Below are 20,372 nucleotides of genomic sequence, written 5' to 3'. Positions count from 1 at the left end.
TCAGATCTCAATCTTGGCTCACAGCAAGGATGTAGCGAGCCTCCGCCACCCCCCACTCCACCTTTTTCTTTTCTCACTCCACCTCTTTCTGTTCCCAAACGGACTTCTCTGATTACTCAGCCTTTCCTGTCTGGTCATTAACATTTACTAAGAGGGCACATCAAAAGCATTTTTACATGCTGGGCACCAAGTCATAGGAGTGTGTGGGCTCTATCCTACCAGAAATAATTATGCAAATTGTTGCTTAAAGCAAAATCCTAACCCTTGCTGTTTGTCTAAAATTGTCAAGGGTTTAGACATTGGTGAAGTGAAGCTTGGCCTTTTCTTTTATTATAGAGACCAAAGGTAGCTTTGCAAAGGCACACACATTCAACTGTATTGCTGGGTACTATGTTTTTTTTAAATATAATCCTAACCATAACAGTATGTCTCTATCGGAACATAGTCCCAATTTTAACTTCAGTATTCAAAAGAAAACAATCACCGTTTTTCTGAGTATTAATTGGGGGTGGGGGGCATTATAACCTGAAAGCTGTGTACAGCTGTTCTTCCTATGTGAATTAACTAAATGCCTATAAGGAATAAAAACATGAGCACCATTTTTACTACTTACTTAGTCGTTCTGAAACGCAGAACGTGGTGACTGGAATAGTTTAAACTGCTCTGAATTAGCGTGAGAAAGATGGATGAAAGATGAAACGTTGAAGCTGATAAATAGAATTTCAGTGAATGTCAATTTCAGCTAATAAAAGGTAAGAACATGAGATAAAAAATAAACCCCCAATATAACTTAAATGCAAGAATAATAAGGATACCATCCTGTGGTATTGGTATGTTACATTTCAAACCTTTAACAGTATGGTCTGTCATTTTCTTTTTGTAAGCCACTAGATGGCCTGTTCTTTCTGTTCCCCTTTGCCAGTCAGACTCAAGCGAGTGATCATTCTGCAATGACACAAACGTATTTATAATGATAAATTACGACTTGAATATTTATCATCTTCAAATAGGCTTAGTGGTCCGGCGTCATTTAGTCAGCTTTTCGTTATGCATTTATTTTAAAATATAATTTAATTTGATCACGTATTAAGCCTGTCTGGGATTTCCGCTACTAATTTTATTTTCATAAACTTAGAAAGATATTCAGAAAGATAATTGATATTTGTTAATATACAGTATAATCTTTCAAACTTATTCGAAGCTTGACCTGTTTGTTCTGTTTATGTATTTGTTAGATTTTTTCCTCCAGACTTTTACGAAAGGTTTCCGCTCCAGGGAGGAAGTTGGGTACTGTGTGTGCAACAGGAATAGCTGGCGCCTATCCTAATGTGTGTATTAGTCGTTTAGCTGGGTGTATGTTCTTAGTATTGTGGTATTTAAAATGTCGGATACATGGAGTGACATTCAGGCGCATAAAAAACAGGTGAACTCTTTGCGAGAGAGACTCCAAAGGAGAAGGAATACGACACAGCTCGGTATTGGTATGTTCCCGTGTTAGCAGCCCAGCTAGATTATCTAGCTAAAGTTAGCCATTTAGCTAGCTATATAGAAAGCTCCAAAGAATCGAGCAAACTGTTTAAATTAGTTTAAATTATGAGCGATGATAGGTTACCAACTTATATGTAATGGTTGTATAACAAATCATATGTAATTACATGTTGGTAGCTATAATAGCATGCATAGATAAATTATTAAAATGTAAAAAAAACTGTAAAGTAACAGATTAAAAACGGACAAATAAAAGTATCCTATGCAGTTGTTATTGTTATTGAAGATGCAGAAACAAGTTAGAGTAAACAGATAACACAAATACATTTGACTGCGTTTTTAGGTCTATTTGCAAGCATCATGAAGCTAAAGATAATGAGCCAGATCTCTCATTCCCTGTCTTTTCCCTCTCATCCTCTCTATCCCCTCTCTTTCTTATGCTGCTCCCCTCCCCTCACCCTATCCCCCTCTTCTCTTATTTCAGAGGTTGGAGGTGTTGATGGACCGTCCACACGTAGTGACAGCCCAGGACCAACCCTCCAAACTCCCGTTCAGGTAGAAGTGGAACGGCCCCCTGACCCTGAATTGGAGAGGAGACTTCTGGGATATCTGGCCGAACTGAGTCTGACACTTCCCACTGACTCTCTCACCATCACTAACCAGCTCAACACTGTATGTATGGGATAGGGAGGACACAAGCCACTGATATGTGATATGAAGTTTAAAACATAATACAATATATTGGAACTACTCTGATCAAATTTGTCTCTCTCTTTGTTCTTCTTGTGTTCACATTTCCCTTTCCCAGTCAGAATCACCGGTATCTCATGCTTCCATCCAGAGTCTTCTACTTAAATTTTCTGCTCAAGAATTGATCGAAGTCCGGCAGCCGACCATCACAGCCTCATGTTCCTCCTCATCCTCGTCCACCTTAGTCATTGCCGTCGATCATACCAAAGTATGGGCCATGATTGGTGGTTCTGCCACCCAGCCTCAGAGAACTGGTGTCAAAAGGAAAGGAAATGATGTCATTCACCAAAAAAGGGCTCCAGGCGCCTCCCCTTTGCTCCAGTCTCCACCTTCACCACCCAAAACATCATCCATTTCTTTGGCTTCTGCCTCTACTTCACAGCTGACAGGAACTTCAGATTGGAAGTCAGCGGGTGGGGGAGGTGGGGCAGAGAAAAAGGGGCGGAGCAATAAAGGAAAGACATCCCACTTGGACATGGAGATAGAGAGCCTTCTGAGCCAGCAGTCAACCAAGGAGCAGCAAAGCAAAAAGGTACAAAATACTATTCAGGCTACTGGATGCACGTAGACCTTATTGCAGGCAAATTGATTGTGGTGTTTGTGTGTGTGTTACAGGTGAGTAGGGAGATCCTAGAGTTACTAAACACCAGCTCGGCCCGGGAGCAGTCAATTGTGGAAAAGTTTCGCTCGCGGGGCCGAGCACAGGTGCAGGAGTTCTGTGACCATGGGACTAAGGAGGAATGTATGCGGTATGGGGACACTCCGCAACCCTGCAGCAAGCTGCATTTTAGGTGAGTCCGTCCTCTACGTGTGTGTGTGTGTGTGTGTGTGTATGTATGTATGTATCTATATATATATAAAAAAAATCTAGACTAATCTCACTGAAATCTTGAAATTAATCTAGATTAAAATGGCTCATTCAGAATATGCGTGCTACCCAAGTAATGACTAAAATTCAGTCTTTGAGATGAGATAGGGTTTCTTAATACAGAGGGTGCATTAGACCAATGCACCTATAACCTGTTTTCGGCAGCGGCGACTCTTCCACTGGGCTGCATGAGTGCTTGACCCAGCATCAGCAGCATTAGCAAACGGGTGCTTTGCGTTTAAATGGTACTTCAGACTGGTAGAACTCCTACAATAAACTAATTCCACGTTGCATGAGGTGCAAACAACTTTATTCTCGTCAATGTCTCCATAAGTAAGCTTAAAAATTAATTTTCCATGAAGCAAACCTGGCGGCTTCGTGGCTGCATCCATGTAAACACATGTGCGATTTGTTGTGGTATGGTAGTCTTTGTAATTCACAGGTTTGAAAACTCGTTCTCGCCCCCTACTGTGCAATTTGGTTAGGAATACACCCGAGCTAAACTATCAAGGTGAAAGTCATCATAGTTTGCTTGCCTATTTTGACCCAGCTCCCAACCCAACTTTAAGAATAGATTAATGGTGATGTTTTTTATATCGCCTGATAAGAGTATCACATTATCGAATGCCGGTAACGGCCCACCACTTATATATGCATGCTCTTCATCTTTTTGTTTGGGGGGGGGGGGGGAGATTCCATTAGACATATTGACACCCCCCCCCCCCCCCCCCCATGTCAACCACCCCCATTGGCTTAAATAGTCATGTTATTTTCACAGGCGAATCATAAACAAGCACACAGACGAGAGTCTTGGAGACTGTTCTTTCTTGAACACCTGCTTTCACATGGACACCTGTAAATACGTGCACTATGAGATTGATAGTCCCCCGGAGGCTGAGGGCGGGGCCTTGGGACCGCAGGCAGGTGCTACGGAGCTGGGCCTGCATGCCACAGATGCAGACAGCAATGTGGGGAAATTGTTTCCAGCTCAGGTAAGAGAGCCTCAGTGGCTTTATGGGAGGAGAAAAAAACAAATATTTAAAGTTCTCTGTTGGAATGTGTCTGTTCAGCATGTAAACTCGTTCTTTGTGGTGACCTCATGTCAGTACTCACTCAAGCTAGTGAATATAATATTATGTAGTGAAAATTGCTCACTAGACAATGATGCTGCAATTATGTCAACCTGACAACTGCACTGTAATTTTAACAGTATCCATTAATTTTACTTGAACAAATGTAATGCATCCTTGCTGAATCTATACCGCGAGTTCTCTTCATGACTTCCCCTCATGGGTTTTGCCGTCTTTTGCATCTGCTTCAGTGGATCTGCTGTGATATTCGTTACCTGGACGTGTCCATCTTGGGGAAGTTTGCCGTAGTGATGGCCGACCCTCCTTGGGATATTCACATGGAACTTCCATATGGAACACTAACAGATGACGAGATGAGGAAGCTCAACATTCCTATTCTGCAGGATGATGGTTTCCTGTTCCTGTGGGTCACTGGAAGGTATTGATAAGGTCCACTGTTTGACTGATAGGCAGCTCCACCTCAGAGTCATAAGTCATGCACACATTTTTAGATGTTGAAATCTAAACCTAGTGATGTTTTCAAAAGTGCAGCTAAGCTATTTGTGTTGGGTATCTGGATATAAAAGTAGTTAGCTAAAGTATATATTTTAATTTACATCTACCTTGGATGACTCAATGATATGAATCATATCTAAGGTTCCACTTCAGCATTTCTCATGTAGCAGGTTACATACTTTGTTTAAAAACATTTGTATTGTTTAAATATTCACATTGGTCTAGTTTCTGTACTTGTAGAAATGTGGTCCTGGAAGATTTTTTGCTTTGAAGGCCAGTATTTTCCCCCAAAATTGAGGCAATATAAATATTTGTTTGCATTATAAAAATCTATCAATAAACAGGTCATTGATATATCTGATTATTCAGGAAGAGCCTTAGTCAAAAACACACGCTTGAGACCTTCCAAAATTTTGCTGGAATTTGCTATTCCTGTTGACATTTTCATATTGTCATTTACAGAGCTATGGAGCTTGGGAGAGAGTGTCTTAGTCTCTGGGGGTAAGTGTGTGTCTATATGGGAAGAAATGTTTTCTCTCTGTTGAAATTCCGTAGAACTTTATAGCTTTGTTTCTTTCATTTTGATTTTTACTCTCTCTGCATGTCTCTCTGGGCTCAGTTATGAGCGTGTGGATGAAATCATCTGGGTGAAGACCAACCAGCTTCAGAGGATCATTCGTACTGGGAGGACTGGACACTGGCTGAACCATGGCAAAGAACACTGCCTGGTGCGTGTGTGTTTGTGTGTGCGTGCCTCTCCAACAAATGTATTAATCTTAATACCCTCTCTCTCTCTTTTTCAGGTTGGGGTGAAAGGAAATCCCCAAGGATTCAACAGAGGTTTAGACTGTGATGTAATTGTTGCAGAGGTACTAACACAGTGGTAATCCTTTTACATATATTAGTCTGTTTGTTCTTTATTTTTGAATATGTTGGTTTTAGCCATCTCTGTGTAGCTGGAAAATTTTTTTTAATAAAGCAATGTGAATTATTTGTATAATAGGTACGTTCTACCAGTCACAAACCAGATGAGATATATGGCATGATTGAGCGGTTATCTCCTGGCACCAGAAAGATTGAACTGTTTGGGAGACCCCATAATGTCCAGCCAAACTGGTAAATGGCGTAAATGGAGATCTTGCAGTGTTTTGTTTTTCGTCTTACTTCATTGCTGCTCACTTTTGTCCTTTCTTTGGTTTCCAGGGTAACACTGGGAAATCAGCTGGACGGAATTCATTTGCTGGACCCTGATGTGGTAGCGCGCTTCAAGAAGCGCTATCCAGACGGAGTCATTTCCAAACCCAAAAACATGTGAAGGTAGCTCTGACTTAAGACATGTTATTTATAGGCTGGTTGACTCTGATCTGTGAATTTGTTTTGTATTTTTTTTTTCAATAAAATGGTAGGGAAAATATTTTTGTGGGTTGGTTTTCACTGCTTTTAGAAATCTTTTCGCCAACATATCCAAATTTGCAGTAGTGTGTACATCTAAAATGACCTTATCTGACAGTGAGAGGCATCACTTAGAAAATTATACTTCAACAATAATCTTTGAATGTTAAAAATGTTTAAAATTGTTCCGCCAAACCAAAAGAAAATGTGTACTACTGTTTTGATTTTGTTAATGAAATTTAAAATTTCTTGGTTATAATTTTATTTATTTAAAAATATATATATTAACATATAGAAATTTTATATTTGCATTAATGAAATTGTACAGTCATTGTAGATATTTATACAAAAGACAAACAGGTAGACTTGGGTTAGGAAAGTATTCAGTCAGCCCTGTTGTAAGATGATGTACCTCTGTAAGATCAGTAATCCATTTAGAATGCAAACGAGAAAAACGCTGTGGTAAATATGGAACGTTGTCTTCTGTTTAACATCTACACACACTTTGCAGCACATTTGCTCTTAGGTTGCATATTAACCAGTCAGCACTGGCTGGAAAATGGCACTTGGACAGAGATTAAAAAAAAGCTTAAAAACTGTTCTGTAAAGGTGAAAAAATAGATTAGAATGACCTCTTGCTTATTTGCAATTAGTTAGATTCTGTCCAACAAGAAAAAACATTTTTACAGTTGAAATGATATTATTAGTGTTAAGGATGAACTAATTTGCACAAAACAACCAGAAATAAGTGGACACTCGTGACCTTCAGGGCCAGTTTCTTTTAAAAATCTACACAAAAAAATGATTTCCAATGGTTGTTCACTGCAGTTTCATTTAAGACTAAACCTGATCCATGTTCATGAAACCAGCCCCAAAAAACCTTGACAGGACGGGACATACCACACCAAAGATGGTGAGTAGGACAAACTGGTGAACAAAGACAGCACTGTTTTTTCTATTGTAAACATCTCCTTCAATGTAAACATCATTCAGTGGTGATTTGGTGGTCAAAGGAAGACCTAATGACACTGCCGCCTCCATCTTGCCTCAGTGCCAACACCACCTTTCAATCGATGGGGGAGGGGCTCACAGTTCATTTTCAGGAGCTTGGCAACCAGTGAGAGTTACATGGTGTTTAATATGTGGCATCCACTTCATTGACGTTGCTGTCGATCTGGTGTCTGAGGGAGACCCGGGCCTTCTGGGAAAAAAATGCACGCTGCCCCTCCAGGTTGCCGCTGCTCCCGGTCTCACTGCTCACGGACGTGGAGGAGGACAGACGGGTCTTCTGATGATCCTCGCGCTCCTCACTCGACACCGGGGTTCCTTAAAGACACAGCTGCATTTAAACATCAGAACTACGCCAGAGCAATAACACAAAAACCTCACATCTAGCCGATAACAGATGGGCACGGTTAATCATTAACCTCTTGTTAAAAAATGTGGAGTTTAATTGAAGTTAATATATGATTTAAGGTACATGTTTATGTTTAGGGTAATATGAGGTAATAAGTACTTCACTAACTAGCTCATCTGGTCCCAGTTTTATCCCAACACCACCACTGCTGTAGCTGAAGTGTGAAGAACATGCCCACTACGTGCTCGGCTTGTGTGTGTCTGAGGCTAGTGAATACATGAGCTGTGTAACTAGTTCAGTTGAAGCTAGTTGGACTCCAAATATTTTATAAACCCCCTGTGTTTAAACGGATCTCTACTGCACATGCTGGGACATTTAGCATGTGATACAACCAATATGCGACTTAACGTGCCATGACGTGGACCTCCTACCGATCTCACGAGCGCAATGTCTGTTCTTCCATCGTCCTTTGCATCGTTTGTAGAAGGGGAAGCACAGCAGTACCTTTACACCCATGTCTCTAGATGCCGAGAAGAAGAAAACAACGCAAGAAAAATTGTTTAGAAGAATCAAGGAGGTTTATTATACCTACCTCACTACAAGTGTGAGTGGAGCCTATTTCTACATGTGACCCTAATGGGCTCCACATTAAATCTGATAAACCCATGACTTACTGATGCCCGCAACGGTGTCAAGCGTCACATCATAACGCAAATGCAGCACCATGTCAGTGTTATGGGAGTCCCTCGTACAAATTGCTTGGGATAGCCAGCATTCACAAACATGCAATATTTTCAAACATAAACCAGTTGTGCCAGTTCACTGGTTAAGTAGCATAACGAGAAAAGTGCTGACAAAATCAGTGTGACAAGAAATCCATGTCAGTACATGTTCATGATCATGGTGAGGCACTTTCACAGGGTCTGGGACTGCAACAAGGCCTCGGGTGGCAGGAATGACACACAGTTCCATTTTATCATCTTAACTTAAAAAACAAATCCCCAGCTGTCCACTCAGCTGGCTTTACTTCTCATTGCTTGTTGCAGCATGTCTTCTCTCCTGCTGGCTCCTTAACTGTAAATGCACTCCCTCTCACTCTCTCTCGGTCTCCAGCAATTCTCTTGACACCTGGTCTCTTAGTCAGAGGTGTCAATTCCAGGTTCAGAAAGTAGGATTTTGCTCAGGCTTCCTGGATTGAGTTGATTCCACTAATTTTACCTGGATTGCACTAATTAGAAAATCTAGCAAGCTTGAGGAAAATCCTGGTGAGGACTTTTGCTTTCTGAACCTGGAATTGACCCCTCTGCTCTTAGTAGGCTACCGCGAACTACACACAAGACTATCTGGTTTTAATTACCAGCAGTTCAACGTTGCCCCGCACACTCAACCACCCTCCCAATGCCACGCAAGACAATTAATCAATTCACGCATTCATGCATTCATTCATTCATTTTTTGTCTTGTAAACTGCTCAATCCAATTCATTCATTTTACTTCACTTCTGTCCCCATTATAATTCTTCTCCATTTCACCACATCTCTGTCCCTAAGAGTGATTCCCTAAGTCACCCCATATCTTAAAGTTATGAGGTAACCTCTCATAAGTCTGTCAAGTTTCTTACACTAATGAACAACAACAGGGTTGCTATGAATAAGCGTGGCAATCCTATAAAACAGAAGGACTTGCCTTACTGTTACACTGAGACTAAGCCATCTTAATGCACAACGAAATAAGGCAGCATGCGTCTGAGAGCTTTTAGTGCAACGGCTCTAGCTTCGGCTCCAGGCTTGCTGCGAGAACAAAATGTCCAAAGGATTTTCTCTGTGAACTTTCAGAATACTGAAGACCTAAAACAATAGAACACTGTAACCATGTTTATGATTTATTTCTCTCAAACAGAAATTGGAAATCTTACACATGCCCCACACATATCATTTGTAGAACTAGCACGGGAAAGTTTAGCAGTGCTATTAATTCTATTATTTTTACTAGTACAGACACAGCCAATGCAGAGTCTCCTCTGCTACAGTGGTTCTTGTGTCCCAGCTGTAATTCAGCCCAGACTCGTGCTGTGTAGTCTGTCTGGTCAGAGGTAAAGGATTGTGAGCTGCTGTTCTGAAGCAGCATTCTCTGGCGGTCCTCAGGAGGGATATAGTCCAGAACAGATGAGAGAGTGCAAGCAATATAAATCACAGCCAGGGTCTTAAAGGCTGGAAATAACCCAGTTTGCTCCCCGTCCAGTTGTAATCTTGTACCTCGAATGTCATGAGAACTTGGTTCTTTGTGGTTCTGTTTATAATTTACTTTAAAACTAGCTACAGGTAAAATATCTTTCACAAACAGAAAACCTATGTGACTGTACAAGACAGCCTGTACATGGTACTACACTACATGTTAATCTACATATTTGGCTCTGTGTGTTCTGTGCCTTTCTTAGGTTAAATAAACAAAAAAAAACCGAAGGAATTCAACTTGACATTTTCCAAGCAGTTCACCAAAGTTTACTCACAACACACTGCCGCGCCTTCTCTCCCCCGTGTATTCCTGGCCTTTTCTCAGAATATACACATGTATAAAGTATTTACTTTTGCATATTTTCGACGACTCGCATTCTGCCTTCTGTTTTTTGTCTAAGAACGCCCTGAAACATTGGCTGCCAAATGAACTGTAAAATATTATCAGAATGAGATTTTAATTAAGGGGTTTGCCACTAATATAATACAGATGTTTAAAACATTCTTGAGGTTCTTCTAAATATGAAAGCCACTTTGGTGCATACACACATCTTCGGCATGCAAGCTGAGTGGACCATTAGAATTTCTGAAGGCGATAGCTTTTACCCCTCAGTTAGGCAACACGCCAAGAACAGCAGTGAAGCTGCTGTCATTTTGAGTTAAAATAGACGAGAAAGAAATCGTATACTTACAACGAAGTTCTTTGGTTTAAGCAGATAAATAGGCCTACATAGCCTATAGTTTCTTCCATTAATATAGATTTTCATCATTTACGGCCTGAACTTGAATATTTCCTTGACTGAAGTGGAACATTTAACTAATAATAACAATTAAGACGGACTTGTAGCTGGGAGATACTCAAGGCACTAAGATAAGTGATTTGCAGTGTCCTCTATAGCCAGCAAATATTAAGGAAATATTTAACCCCGAGTCTGAAATCCCGAGTTACCTCAGCTACATAAGACAATGTGTGACCTGCAAATCATTTGGTTTCAGTAGCAGACACTTGCAAGATAACGTTGATACGATAATTATGTTAAAGGAGCAAGAATTGCGCAATTCATCCATGGCCCCATTTCTTTCGCCCCATGCACTCAGCAGCACACAGGCGTTTCTCCGATGTGCCGTACGTGACGTACAAGCTGACACGAAAAAAATTGCGTCCGTACCTGTAGCTTTTATTATCGAGCTCGGGAGATCAAACATTTTTATATGACATTCACGACACCTCCAAGTGAATTCATTCGTAGTATAAAAATAACAAGAAGTAGACGTGTTGTGTGGAAAGCATGTTATATAAAACTGTTGGCGACAAGCTGGAGCACACTAGAAAGTGGGTCAGTTCGAGACCCACGGAAAGAAAGCGAGCTTATCTAGAGTAAGTTTTATATACCTCGCGGTCTATCGGATAATTATTGGAACAAGTCACATTCATTTAATAACAGGATTTTTAAGCGAGACTATCTTTGATTAATAGGCTAAACTACAGAGACACTCCAAGTATTGCAGGTAATCAACTTTTAATCGTGTGTATTTGCTGACACGAAATATTTACACGGTCTGACGTGTATGTTACAGTGTAATCGGCAATTTGCAATATTAACTTACCAGTTACAGTAAGAAGTCCCAAAAGAAGTGAGACTGTGAAGCCGTAATGTGTTTTGTTCTTCCAGTTGAATCAAAGTCGTGTTTTTCGCGTTTTCTGAGCGTTTCAGGGTCCTTTATATTCCTGACATTTATCCCTTCACCTAACTTAATAGAAAACGAATTCTAGCAGAACACGTCGTGTGCACTGTCTGTCTCTAAAATGACAACATGCAAAGCCCTTGCAGAGCACGGGGAGCGTTAGCTTTAAATAGCCTGCCTCAGAAGCGCTCGTGCGGGTGCACGCCTCCAGCGTTCTCTCAGTGGCGCAACAAGACTCTGGCGAGCTTCCAAAAATGAACGATAAACCTCTTTACAGTCAATTCAGTACTTGTTCGACCACTTGCAAAGATAATTGTGCATAATTCTGCCTGTGCTGTTTCTTTTTTTATTTTATGGCTTAGCGGTTGTTATATTGCTACAAAACGGGCCTCGCTCCGTTTACATTTTATTATCAGTATAAAAGTCCCCACAATAGTGAATGAAGTAACAAAAATACAGAAATCCATTGAACTGATTGATGGTTCCAGGGAACCTTCTTTCATCCCTGGTTAGTGTAACTGTTGCTTGCTCTTTTAGGTCTGTGCAAGGTAATCATACTATCATAGTAACAGGAGTGTATATTTTATTTTTAGTATGAACGGACTGAGTTTTTATCACAAGCATCATACATTATTTTGATTTTACACCAATGATAAGCACTCAACAATTATTTTTTTTTACATTTTCCCAGTATACTCTGCATTACTGTAGGGACCCGATCAAAGCTGCGTATCTGAACTGGTTCAGTGTCTTGCCCTGTGTAAGATGACGGTGACTTGGGATCACTGATGCCCATTGTCTGTCTTTTGTTACTGTATCTTTTAGAGTAAACGTGGTTATTTTTGTTTTCTGGGAAGCATATCAGCATCGCTGCTACAGTGCCTAGCTAAATGAATTATGCTAAAGGAAAGCTAAAGGATTTAGTTTTTTTCTACCTAGAACCACCTTCACATGAAGTGAGTGGGTCTCATGGACATAAGTAAGAGTGCTATATTCCTATAGTTGGACTCATTCACTGAGATTTGATTGGTTATATGTAATTATGTAACAAGAGCCTATACTCCTATTGTCTTGTTATCCCAGGCTGTCAGAAGCTTTGTCACTGGGTATTTTCCAGTGGAAATTTATAGAGTTGATTCCAAAAGTAGAAATAAACTGGAATGCAGACCATGTCATTCTGGCTTGCATACCAGAATCTCTATTGATGTGATATATTTTGTGTGTCCGTCGTGTATTTAAAGCATTGTTGAGCAGAGTATTCGAAAATAGGATTTGTTCTGTGCACACATTTATGTTGGTTATGGTTAGAATTTGGTGAACAAAATCTAGTCTTAGATCACTGTAAAATAAAAGGAAATTGATTGGAATTAGTTTCCAGTTTTCCTTCTGATTACATGTAAATCTTTTTAGGTGTGGAAATTATATAAGTAGTATGTGCATAATAGTAATGCCTACAATATTAAGAGTAAGTAGATATACTTTAACAGTACTGTTACCATAAGGCCATGGTCACACTGATTAAAAGTTCTCCCTAGATCATTCTGAACTGCTGTTGTCAGTGTCTGCTGTTCTGATCTTTTCTCCCTCTGCTTCCCTTTTAATCTGCCTCGTTCACCCAGCCGTCTTCCTTAAACTTTGAAGAGCCTGATAGAGATGTGGGTAAAGGAGTTTTGGAGAGTTGTGAAGTGGGACACTCTCTCAGCGACGCACATAAGTGAGTGGGGGATGATTAACCAAGCACCGTGGGCCTTTGGTACAGAGCAACAGAGCTTAGCAGCTGCCCTTTAGTGAAGAGAAATAACTGATCTCAGATCAGTGTAAAAAAAGAGATAAACAGAGTTTGTCTTGGTTTGTGACATTTCAGTGAGTTTCAAACTAACACACTTCCTATCATTTCATACGGAATATACAAGATAACAGAAAGGTAACGTAAGCCTGTCTTCTGTTAAGGTTACACATTATTGGTGCATAGCAATAAATATGGTGGTCTTGTGCTGCTCTTGTGAGTTAATCTAAGACCATCATGTGTAATAAATTAATTAAAACAAATAATTCATACATTAAGTTTTTTGTTAACCATCAATCTTTCAAAACAGTCCTTTACATAATCAAACAACCGTTTTCCACGTTTGCCACCTGCAAAAGATTGGGCGGTAAAGAAATCACGAAATTCACGAAAGGTTCCGTTTCAGGAGGAGAACAGCGACCTGGCACTGGTATGTGAAGGCTAAAATAAGGCATGTACACTCCTGCATTACCGTTTACTGATGCAACACATGTTTACTCCCTCTTGTCAGCCAGAGCAGCGTGGCCATATTCATACACATGCGAAGCTATTACTGGCGCAGTCTAGCTCAAGTTGCCTCAGGCCAGTTTTTCTCCCTCCTTACATCCTCCCCTCCCATTTCTTCCTCCTTTGTCCCTGTTTTCCCCCTTTTCATGCACCCCTTTCACACTGCCTCACTTCTCTAAGAGATCAGTTAAGATCTCTAAGAGTTAAGACTTTTTTTTTGGTCTGTTGTCTCAGGGTTGCAGGGTCAGTATGATTTGTGCTCCAAGTATGTCTGTGTTAAATGCCTATCTTGCCAAAGCTCCGCTACCACCAGTGATGTGATGTCTGTTTTGAGGCAGACACACCCCCCCGAGAGACTTGTTTACCATGGAGAAAGTTTTGTTTGTGCACTTCCACATGGATTCATTCCAATTGTGACAGCACGTGACGTGACAGTCCAAATGCGTTACAAGCCGTTAGAAATATGCTTCGGGTGTGTTTGAAAACTCTATTTTTTTTTGTTGTTTTTTTGTTTATGACAAGAGCAGCACTTTTACATATTGAGAATGATGTGGTTTGCAAACAGCAGGGACCAATGAGTTCCATCACATTGAACCATGTCGTCTAACTGGTCTGCTCCAGTAATGTTCTTTTCTTTTCTGTTCCTTACTCCATTGTGGTGGTTTGTGTATGTTTTGCACAAAGTGTGTGTGTGCGTGCGTGTGTGTGTGCGTGCGTCCGTGCGTGTGTGCGTGCACATGTGAAATTGGCAGAGTGGTCAAACTGAATTAGTCCATTTGAGCGCATACCAACTGTCACTGGTTCTGGTGGGTTTCACCTAACCCGCAAAATGTTTTCTCCACCCCCCCCCCCCCCATCTTTTGTCTGTTCTGTCTTTTCCCCTTCACGTTCCCCTCATCCTGTTGGTGGGTGAACACATGTGATCTGCATGACAAGCAGCGGTGAATGTTTACTCTCTGGTAGTCAGTCTCTCCCTCCAGTGTCTCTCCGTGTTCTTTCTGCGCATGGCATTTGCTTTCACAGCTTATGGGAATTTCAGGGGAAATGCTTGCAACTTTTCAGAACTTTCACCTTATCTTTCAGTACTCAGTCGCCAAACGAGAGCTACCAAACTGTTGTACCTTTTTTCTGACACATGGGCCACACTAATCTAATACTTAGAGACTCAGTAAGGCCCCTTGGTTAAACAAGGGATCTACACCTGATTTGGAACAAGCCCACAATTCATTCGGTCCATGATGGCACAAGCACCGCAGCAGTCTTTTCCACATATAGTCAAAAAATGCAAGGTATGTTTGCCTTTATCAGTTAGCAGGGCTATTCCAGCAGGCTATTCAACACTGGGCAAAGTTAGGAAACAAAAATCCCATGTATTTAATAAAATGTATGTCTCGGGTCCAGGACATGTAGAATCATGTCCTGGACCCGAAAGTGTGAGAGCAGAACAAAAATGAGGGTTTCTCCAGTGTGGTGACCTAAGTTATTGACCGATTCAGACCCAGCCCTGAGATACCCTATGATCAAAGGCTCTGCACGGAGTCCTGCGTAGTCTGCCATTTTTGCTGACGCAGCATCATTTACTCAGATGTTAACCTAATACCTGATGAAACCCCTTTATTAAAGGCCAAGCCAAGATGTTTGTACAGCTGTGGATGTCACTTCTACCACGAGGGTGCCTGACCCTGCTTTCAAACAGGATTCAGCTCACACTGGCAAATAGTTGAGACACTGAGGGCACTACAAAGTCATTCCAGTAAACAGCATGCTTGAGGTGTCCACCGAAGTTCAGTGTTAATGTCTGTTATTAGAAATTCTTCCAGGGCTAAAATGATGCTGTGGTCTTGGTCTGCAGAAACCATAATAAAGACTGAAGAAGAACACACTGGAATGAGAATGTAATTTATTATGTGAACACTTGAGAACAACATTGTAATAAAACACACATGACATCCCTGTAGGTTTTACTTACCATTAACAAATAATCCATGAGCATTTCTGATGTAACTGGTTTAATAATTGATGACAATGGGATAAATAAATAGCACAGTACACAAAATTGGCTTTGACTATAGATCAGTCATATAATATTGAACTGCTTAATGTATAGAAATGTGTATATGAACATATACTTATAAAACACATGATTTGTCTATTTCTATAATACTAAGATTACTTTCAGGATACATTCATAAAAAATGCATCACTTGACAAATTAAAGGCTAGTTACTACTATAAAGCATGTGTTTTGTAACTTAATTCACCAGAATAAATTTAGTACATTGATCAAAACAATAAGAAGATGAGCAAATTGCTGCTGTCCATACAGTGAATGAACACAAATGGAAAATTTTTAAAAGATGTCTGGATTTGGAATGTTTAATTATATCTAGCTCACTAATAATATCTGTTGGTCATAATCCGCCATCATCCTGAAAAACAATGGAAACACTCGTGAGTAATTGTGACATTAGTGTTCACAGTGTATCTGGAAAATGAACTTGGACCTATAAGTTGACTTGCAAAAAGTAATATCTCATTCTTGTCCAAATCAGACATTTTCTAATGACGTCTGAAAACCCAATAATACATCTAGTGTGTAGCGTATCTAATGCCAATCTGCCTGTCGCAGTGTGTTCACATGCTCTGAGAGCACAGAGCCCAGAGAGGCACAGAGTGCACCTGAAATGCTGAAGTGCATTAGCACAGCTTCTGAAGAACCTGCTCCGTCTCTTGCTGTATAGCCATAACTCCAGAGTTTAATAGCTTGATGGCATCATGTTTCTTCCTCATATGTCACATTCCCCCTTCAGTCTATCAGTGATCAATTAATGAGCCACAGATTCCCACCAATCCATACATTCCACAAATCCCCGCCGAGCCAGTATAGATCATTGTAAAGATGACGAAGGTGTGATTCTTACGTCTTTGCTTTTTCTGCAGTCTCCGCAGAAGCAGCCCAGGCAGCCATTAATGACCTGGATGGCGAGGAGCACCACCTGCAGCATGCCCAGGCCCAGGATGATGGAGAAGAGCACAATGTGCCACAGGACCACGTTCTGCGGGAACTCACAGAGTGACCACAGAGATTTATTCACCAAGTAGCTGCTGTTCCTGTAAACGGAGCAAGGCACACGCACGCGCGCACACACACACACACACACACACACACACACACACACACACACACACACACACACACACACACACGCACGCACAAGGAAAGAGAGGGTAGCAGGGAGAGAGAGAGAGAGAGAAAGACAGAGAGAGAGAGAGAGAGAGAGAGAGAGAGAGAGGTGCTCATTAATACCTTGCTTTGCTTTAAAAATAAAGCCCTTTAAAGTGATAATGAGGATAACTTTTAGTTACATAGTCTATAAATCTGTGATCAGATGCAAAGCACTTTTGTAAGTCGCTCTGGATAAGAGCATCTGCTAAATGCCGGAAATGTAAATGTAAATAAACACTAATACAGTGTACACTTGCATGTACAATTACGGTTACATTGATGTATCCACAGAACCACCTAGAGGCCACAAAAGAATGTGCACTTATTTCATAAGCTTACCAGTCAATAAACTTGTACTCATTCACCTACTTTTAGGATATCTGCAGCAATGGAACACTCAAACATGTAGTTTAGGTGTGCATTACCCTTGGGGCATGTCCTCAAAGGGTTGCCTCCATTCCTTGTCTGCCATTTGACATTTTGGTCCTATAGCCAGTGCAGCAGATGCTACACTGGTACTGTATATGGCCCCAATCAGACCAAATGCAGAAGAAAACACAGAGCTAAGCATCTACACACACACACACACACACACACACACACACACACACACACACACACACACACACACACACACACACAATTACTGTGACAGCTCCTGAGGTTGCACTGAAAAATACATTCATAGTTCATTACTGCTACACTTACACATAAACCTAACCTTAACCTTTCCTCAAATTCTTGTAATTTGGCAAAGGAAAGCCACAAGTAGAAGTTAGATTTCTAGCCTGTAGATTAAATAAGATGCAAGTTTACTTCATGTTATTCATTTACAGGGTTAATTGACCTCAGTTATCATACTTTGTTTCCTCTTTCATGGCTACAGTTTTTTTTGTGCTGACCCATTTTTTCAATAACTACTTTGAGTTCAGCATATTTTAGTTTTTTCTTCCCTATCTCACTTGTGTGGGTTCACTCACACGGCAACGGTTCCCACAGCAACCTGTTCCACAGCAACCCTTGCCCCCAGCCCTGATAGCTGAACAGCTTGGACACAGCATCTGATGGAAACAAAGACACCTATCATTGAACACAAACATTAAATAACTTTTACAACATCATTTACAATACCTTGTTGATAGTGCTAGTAAACACATTACATTATAGACATGTCTTTATACAATAACAGATCACTACTTTATACTCTCTTATCTAATCTCATTGTGTATTTGTGTAATTTTACTTTTAGAGCATTTATCATTCCAAAGTGCAAGGCCAGTTTCCATTCCAAAGTGCATCAATGAGAAGATGCATTTGTTTCCTCTGCCAGTATTACTGAATGGCATTTTCAAAATATTAAATATTTCACCCACTATTGAGAGTCAAAATAAAAAAAATCCTTCCTCATCTCTTTCTTGTCATTTAAACCTCTGTCTTATTTACAAGCAAAATCACACTTTTAATTTAGTGAATTACTGCCAGCAGCATCCCAAAGTGGAACGACATTCTTCATTAGAAATGTATTTCACCTCAGTTGGATAAGAACTGATTTTAAAATGTCAAAGGTATGTTAATAACACTGCATTTTTAGGTTGAATTCTATATTAGAACATTGAACTTAAAACTGAGCTGTCAGGCCAGTCACTTAAATGGCTATACTAATATAATTCTAGCATTTGTCTTGATTATGTTACAGATATGTATGACTTAATATGACATCGTATTTTTTGTTCATGTTCTTGCCACTTCTATAGCATAATATTTTTGTATAATTAATTCTGAAAATAACCCCATCACATTTTATATTGTTTTTTCTGCATGAGATTGTCCAGATCCATAAAATATTATTGTGAATGACTCAGGGGATCTGTAAACTGGCATAATCTTAAAAAAAAAAAAAAAAAAAAAACACAGATACTTTATGATAAAACAATTACACATATTCTGCCTATTAAAAAAATAAAACTTAAAACAAAAATATACTACTGAACTGTTTATGAGAGTATAGAAGGAATATTAAAGAGAGTATAAAATTGCAGAAGCATGCCAGTCTAGTTTAGCTGAGGTAAATTTGATTTTGTTTCTGACAAAGAAAGAGGAAAAAGACAAAGATCTTTACAGTGCACCATTACTTACAAATAGTCCTCCGCCAAGGAGTCCTCCCATAAGCCAGACCTGTAAAGAGATCTGGTCGTTCTCCAGATGATTCCCATTGGGGAAGAAGAGTAGCAGATTGGCTATCATACACGCAAATGCAGAGGGCAGCAGGATCAAGCCCACCAGACGGGCACACTTCCCCGTACAGCACATCTTTTACAATGCAGGCCTCGTTTGTCTCACGCCAATCTTGATTGATTAGTTTCTTGTATGTGATCCTATGAACAGATCCCGACAGATCACATACAAAGTCTGGATGAAGAAACAAAAACCAACGAAACGTCCTTACACCAAACGCACAGCTACATACAGTAAAGTGAATTAGAGCTCAGTACTAAAGACCAGTTGTGCTGTTCTTAAAAACACACTGCGGGGATCTCTCCGAAACTTCCCAATGTCCTTTGATCCTTGGCCGTTTATGGTTAGATAACACGAGTACAGGTATAGCTGCATTTGCGTGTGTGTGTGTGTGTGTGTGTAGGTAGGGTGTGATAAAAAGGATACAGTAAACCTAATGCTAAGTGGTACATACTCACCACCCACTTGAATATGAATATTTACTTGTTGTGCAGATAAGGACTATAACCCAACTGTTGCCATGCACCGTTTGTGTTAGCTATCGTCATCAGTGCTCAGTTTATGACCACAGAACTTCTGTTTGCGAAACATTTGGTTGGCAACTTCCCACACACCAGAAACACTGACACATATTTAATGTTTGCTTTTCGTCATATATTCAAACTTGGTACTAGATCAATACCATGTCAGCATCAATACTGCAAACATGTGGTCAAACACTGGATTTGTGGTTTGAACTTGCCCAGTCACTGTGGTGGCCAGTATGGATCTGCTGTATAAGGAAATGCTTGGTAGCATGGTAGATATAATCCACATGTAACTGGCAACACGGAATGTGCATTAATGATGCAAATGAGATGCAGTATAGCCTTAGTGACAGGGGATGCTAATATGGATTTTACATGTTGCAGAGTGATTGGGTGTGTGGGGACAGCATTGTGGGTAAATAAAACAGTATTACCAGTGTCAGTGGGGCTAGGGTAGTGGGGCTGGATACGGCCTACGCCAATATGGGTTGATGTCTAATAAGGTTTTGTACAGGGTTGATATGCAATAATGTAATGTAATATGCAAAATGGCAAAGTTTGCATGTAAATATTCCATTCATACATGCACGTTTTGGCTCAAAATTACAAATTCACTTTCATTTACATTTGCAATGTAGTAGGCTTCTTTTTATATTTAATTTACAGATACTCGGTTGTTTTCTGAGTAGCCTAATTTCAACTAAATTATGTTTCCCAATTGTAATTAACAT

At 40.2% G+C, this 20,372-nt stretch overlaps 2 protein-coding genes and 1 long non-coding RNA gene across 5 annotated transcripts; 1 reads left to right on the top strand and 2 right to left on the bottom strand.

The window, feature by feature from the left end:
- The first annotated feature begins 1,268 nt into the window (after window positions 1-1,268).
- Window positions 1,269-6,114, top strand: mettl3 (methyltransferase like 3). Of its 3 annotated transcripts, XM_076987371.1 has the most exons (11): window positions 1,271-1,481; window positions 1,973-2,160; window positions 2,297-2,770; window positions 2,854-3,029; window positions 3,885-4,098; window positions 4,428-4,615; window positions 5,155-5,193; window positions 5,312-5,420; window positions 5,496-5,561; window positions 5,696-5,808; window positions 5,896-6,111. In XM_076987371.1, the coding sequence occupies exons 1-11, from the start codon at window positions 1,382-1,384 to the stop codon at window positions 6,005-6,007; spliced, it is 1,779 nt and encodes a 592-aa protein (XP_076843486.1). In that variant the 5' UTR covers window positions 1,271-1,381; the 3' UTR covers window positions 6,008-6,111. The 3 variants fall into 3 exon arrangements, with proteins under 3 accessions (XP_076843485.1, XP_076843484.1, XP_076843486.1); XM_076987370.1 differs by having other exon boundaries at window positions 1,269-1,475; window positions 5,312-5,561; window positions 5,896-6,114; XM_076987369.1 differs by having other exon boundaries at window positions 1,270-1,481; window positions 5,312-5,561; window positions 5,896-6,112.
- Window positions 6,115-6,333: 219 nt separating this feature from the next.
- LOC143488577 (uncharacterized) lies at window positions 6,334-11,614 on the bottom strand. The gene is made up of 3 exons (XR_013124439.1): window positions 11,283-11,614; window positions 7,873-7,961; window positions 6,334-7,410 (listed from the first exon to the last, which is right to left on the bottom strand). It is a non-coding gene; the product is annotated as an uncharacterized LOC143488577 (long non-coding RNA).
- Window positions 11,615-15,878: 4,264 nt separating this feature from the next.
- Window positions 15,879-19,802, bottom strand: tm4sf5 (transmembrane 4 L six family member 5). Its single transcript, XM_076987372.1, has 4 exons — window positions 19,016-19,802; window positions 17,860-17,940; window positions 17,305-17,450; window positions 15,879-16,764 (listed from the first exon to the last, which is right to left on the bottom strand). Exons 1-4 carry the CDS (start codon window positions 19,187-19,189, stop codon window positions 16,542-16,544), a joined length of 624 nt encoding a protein of 207 aa, XP_076843487.1. The 5' UTR covers window positions 19,190-19,802; the 3' UTR covers window positions 15,879-16,541.
- Between the last annotated feature and the right edge of the window lie 570 nt (window positions 19,803-20,372).

This window comes from Brachyhypopomus gauderio, unplaced genomic scaffold (genome assembly GCF_052324685.1).
Source record: "Brachyhypopomus gauderio isolate BG-103 unplaced genomic scaffold, BGAUD_0.2 sc52, whole genome shotgun sequence".
In the NCBI taxonomy this organism is placed as follows: domain Eukaryota; kingdom Metazoa; phylum Chordata; class Actinopteri; order Gymnotiformes; family Hypopomidae; genus Brachyhypopomus; species Brachyhypopomus gauderio.
The sequence above is the reverse complement of the archived record's forward strand: the minus strand, read 5'-3'. Positions and strand labels throughout refer to the sequence as shown.

Bases quoted from the DNA above. Each gene is read 5' to 3' on its own strand.
- mettl3 (XM_076987369.1), top strand. From the start codon at position 1,382: ATGTCGGATACATGGAGTGACATTCAGGCGCATAAAAAACAGGTGAAC. The intron at 3,030-3,884 runs GTGAGTCCGTCC...TTATTTTCACAG, and splicing joins TGCAGCAAGCTGCATTTTAG to GCGAATCATAAACAAGCACA. The intron at 5,194-5,311 runs GTAAGTGTGTGT...CTCTGGGCTCAG, and splicing joins GAGTGTCTTAGTCTCTGGGG to TTATGAGCGTGTGGATGAAA.
- tm4sf5 (XM_076987372.1), bottom strand. From the start codon at position 19,189: ATGTGCTGTACGGGGAAGTGTGCCCGTCTGGTGGGCTTGATCCTGCTG. The intron at 17,941-19,015 runs GTAAGTAATGGT...TGTTTCCATCAG, and splicing joins TCCTTGGCGGAGGACTATTT to ATGCTGTGTCCAAGCTGTTC. The intron at 17,451-17,859 runs GTGAGTGAACCC...GTGTGTGTGTAG, and splicing joins GCTGTGGGAACCGTTGCCGT to ATGCTTAGCTCTGTGTTTTC.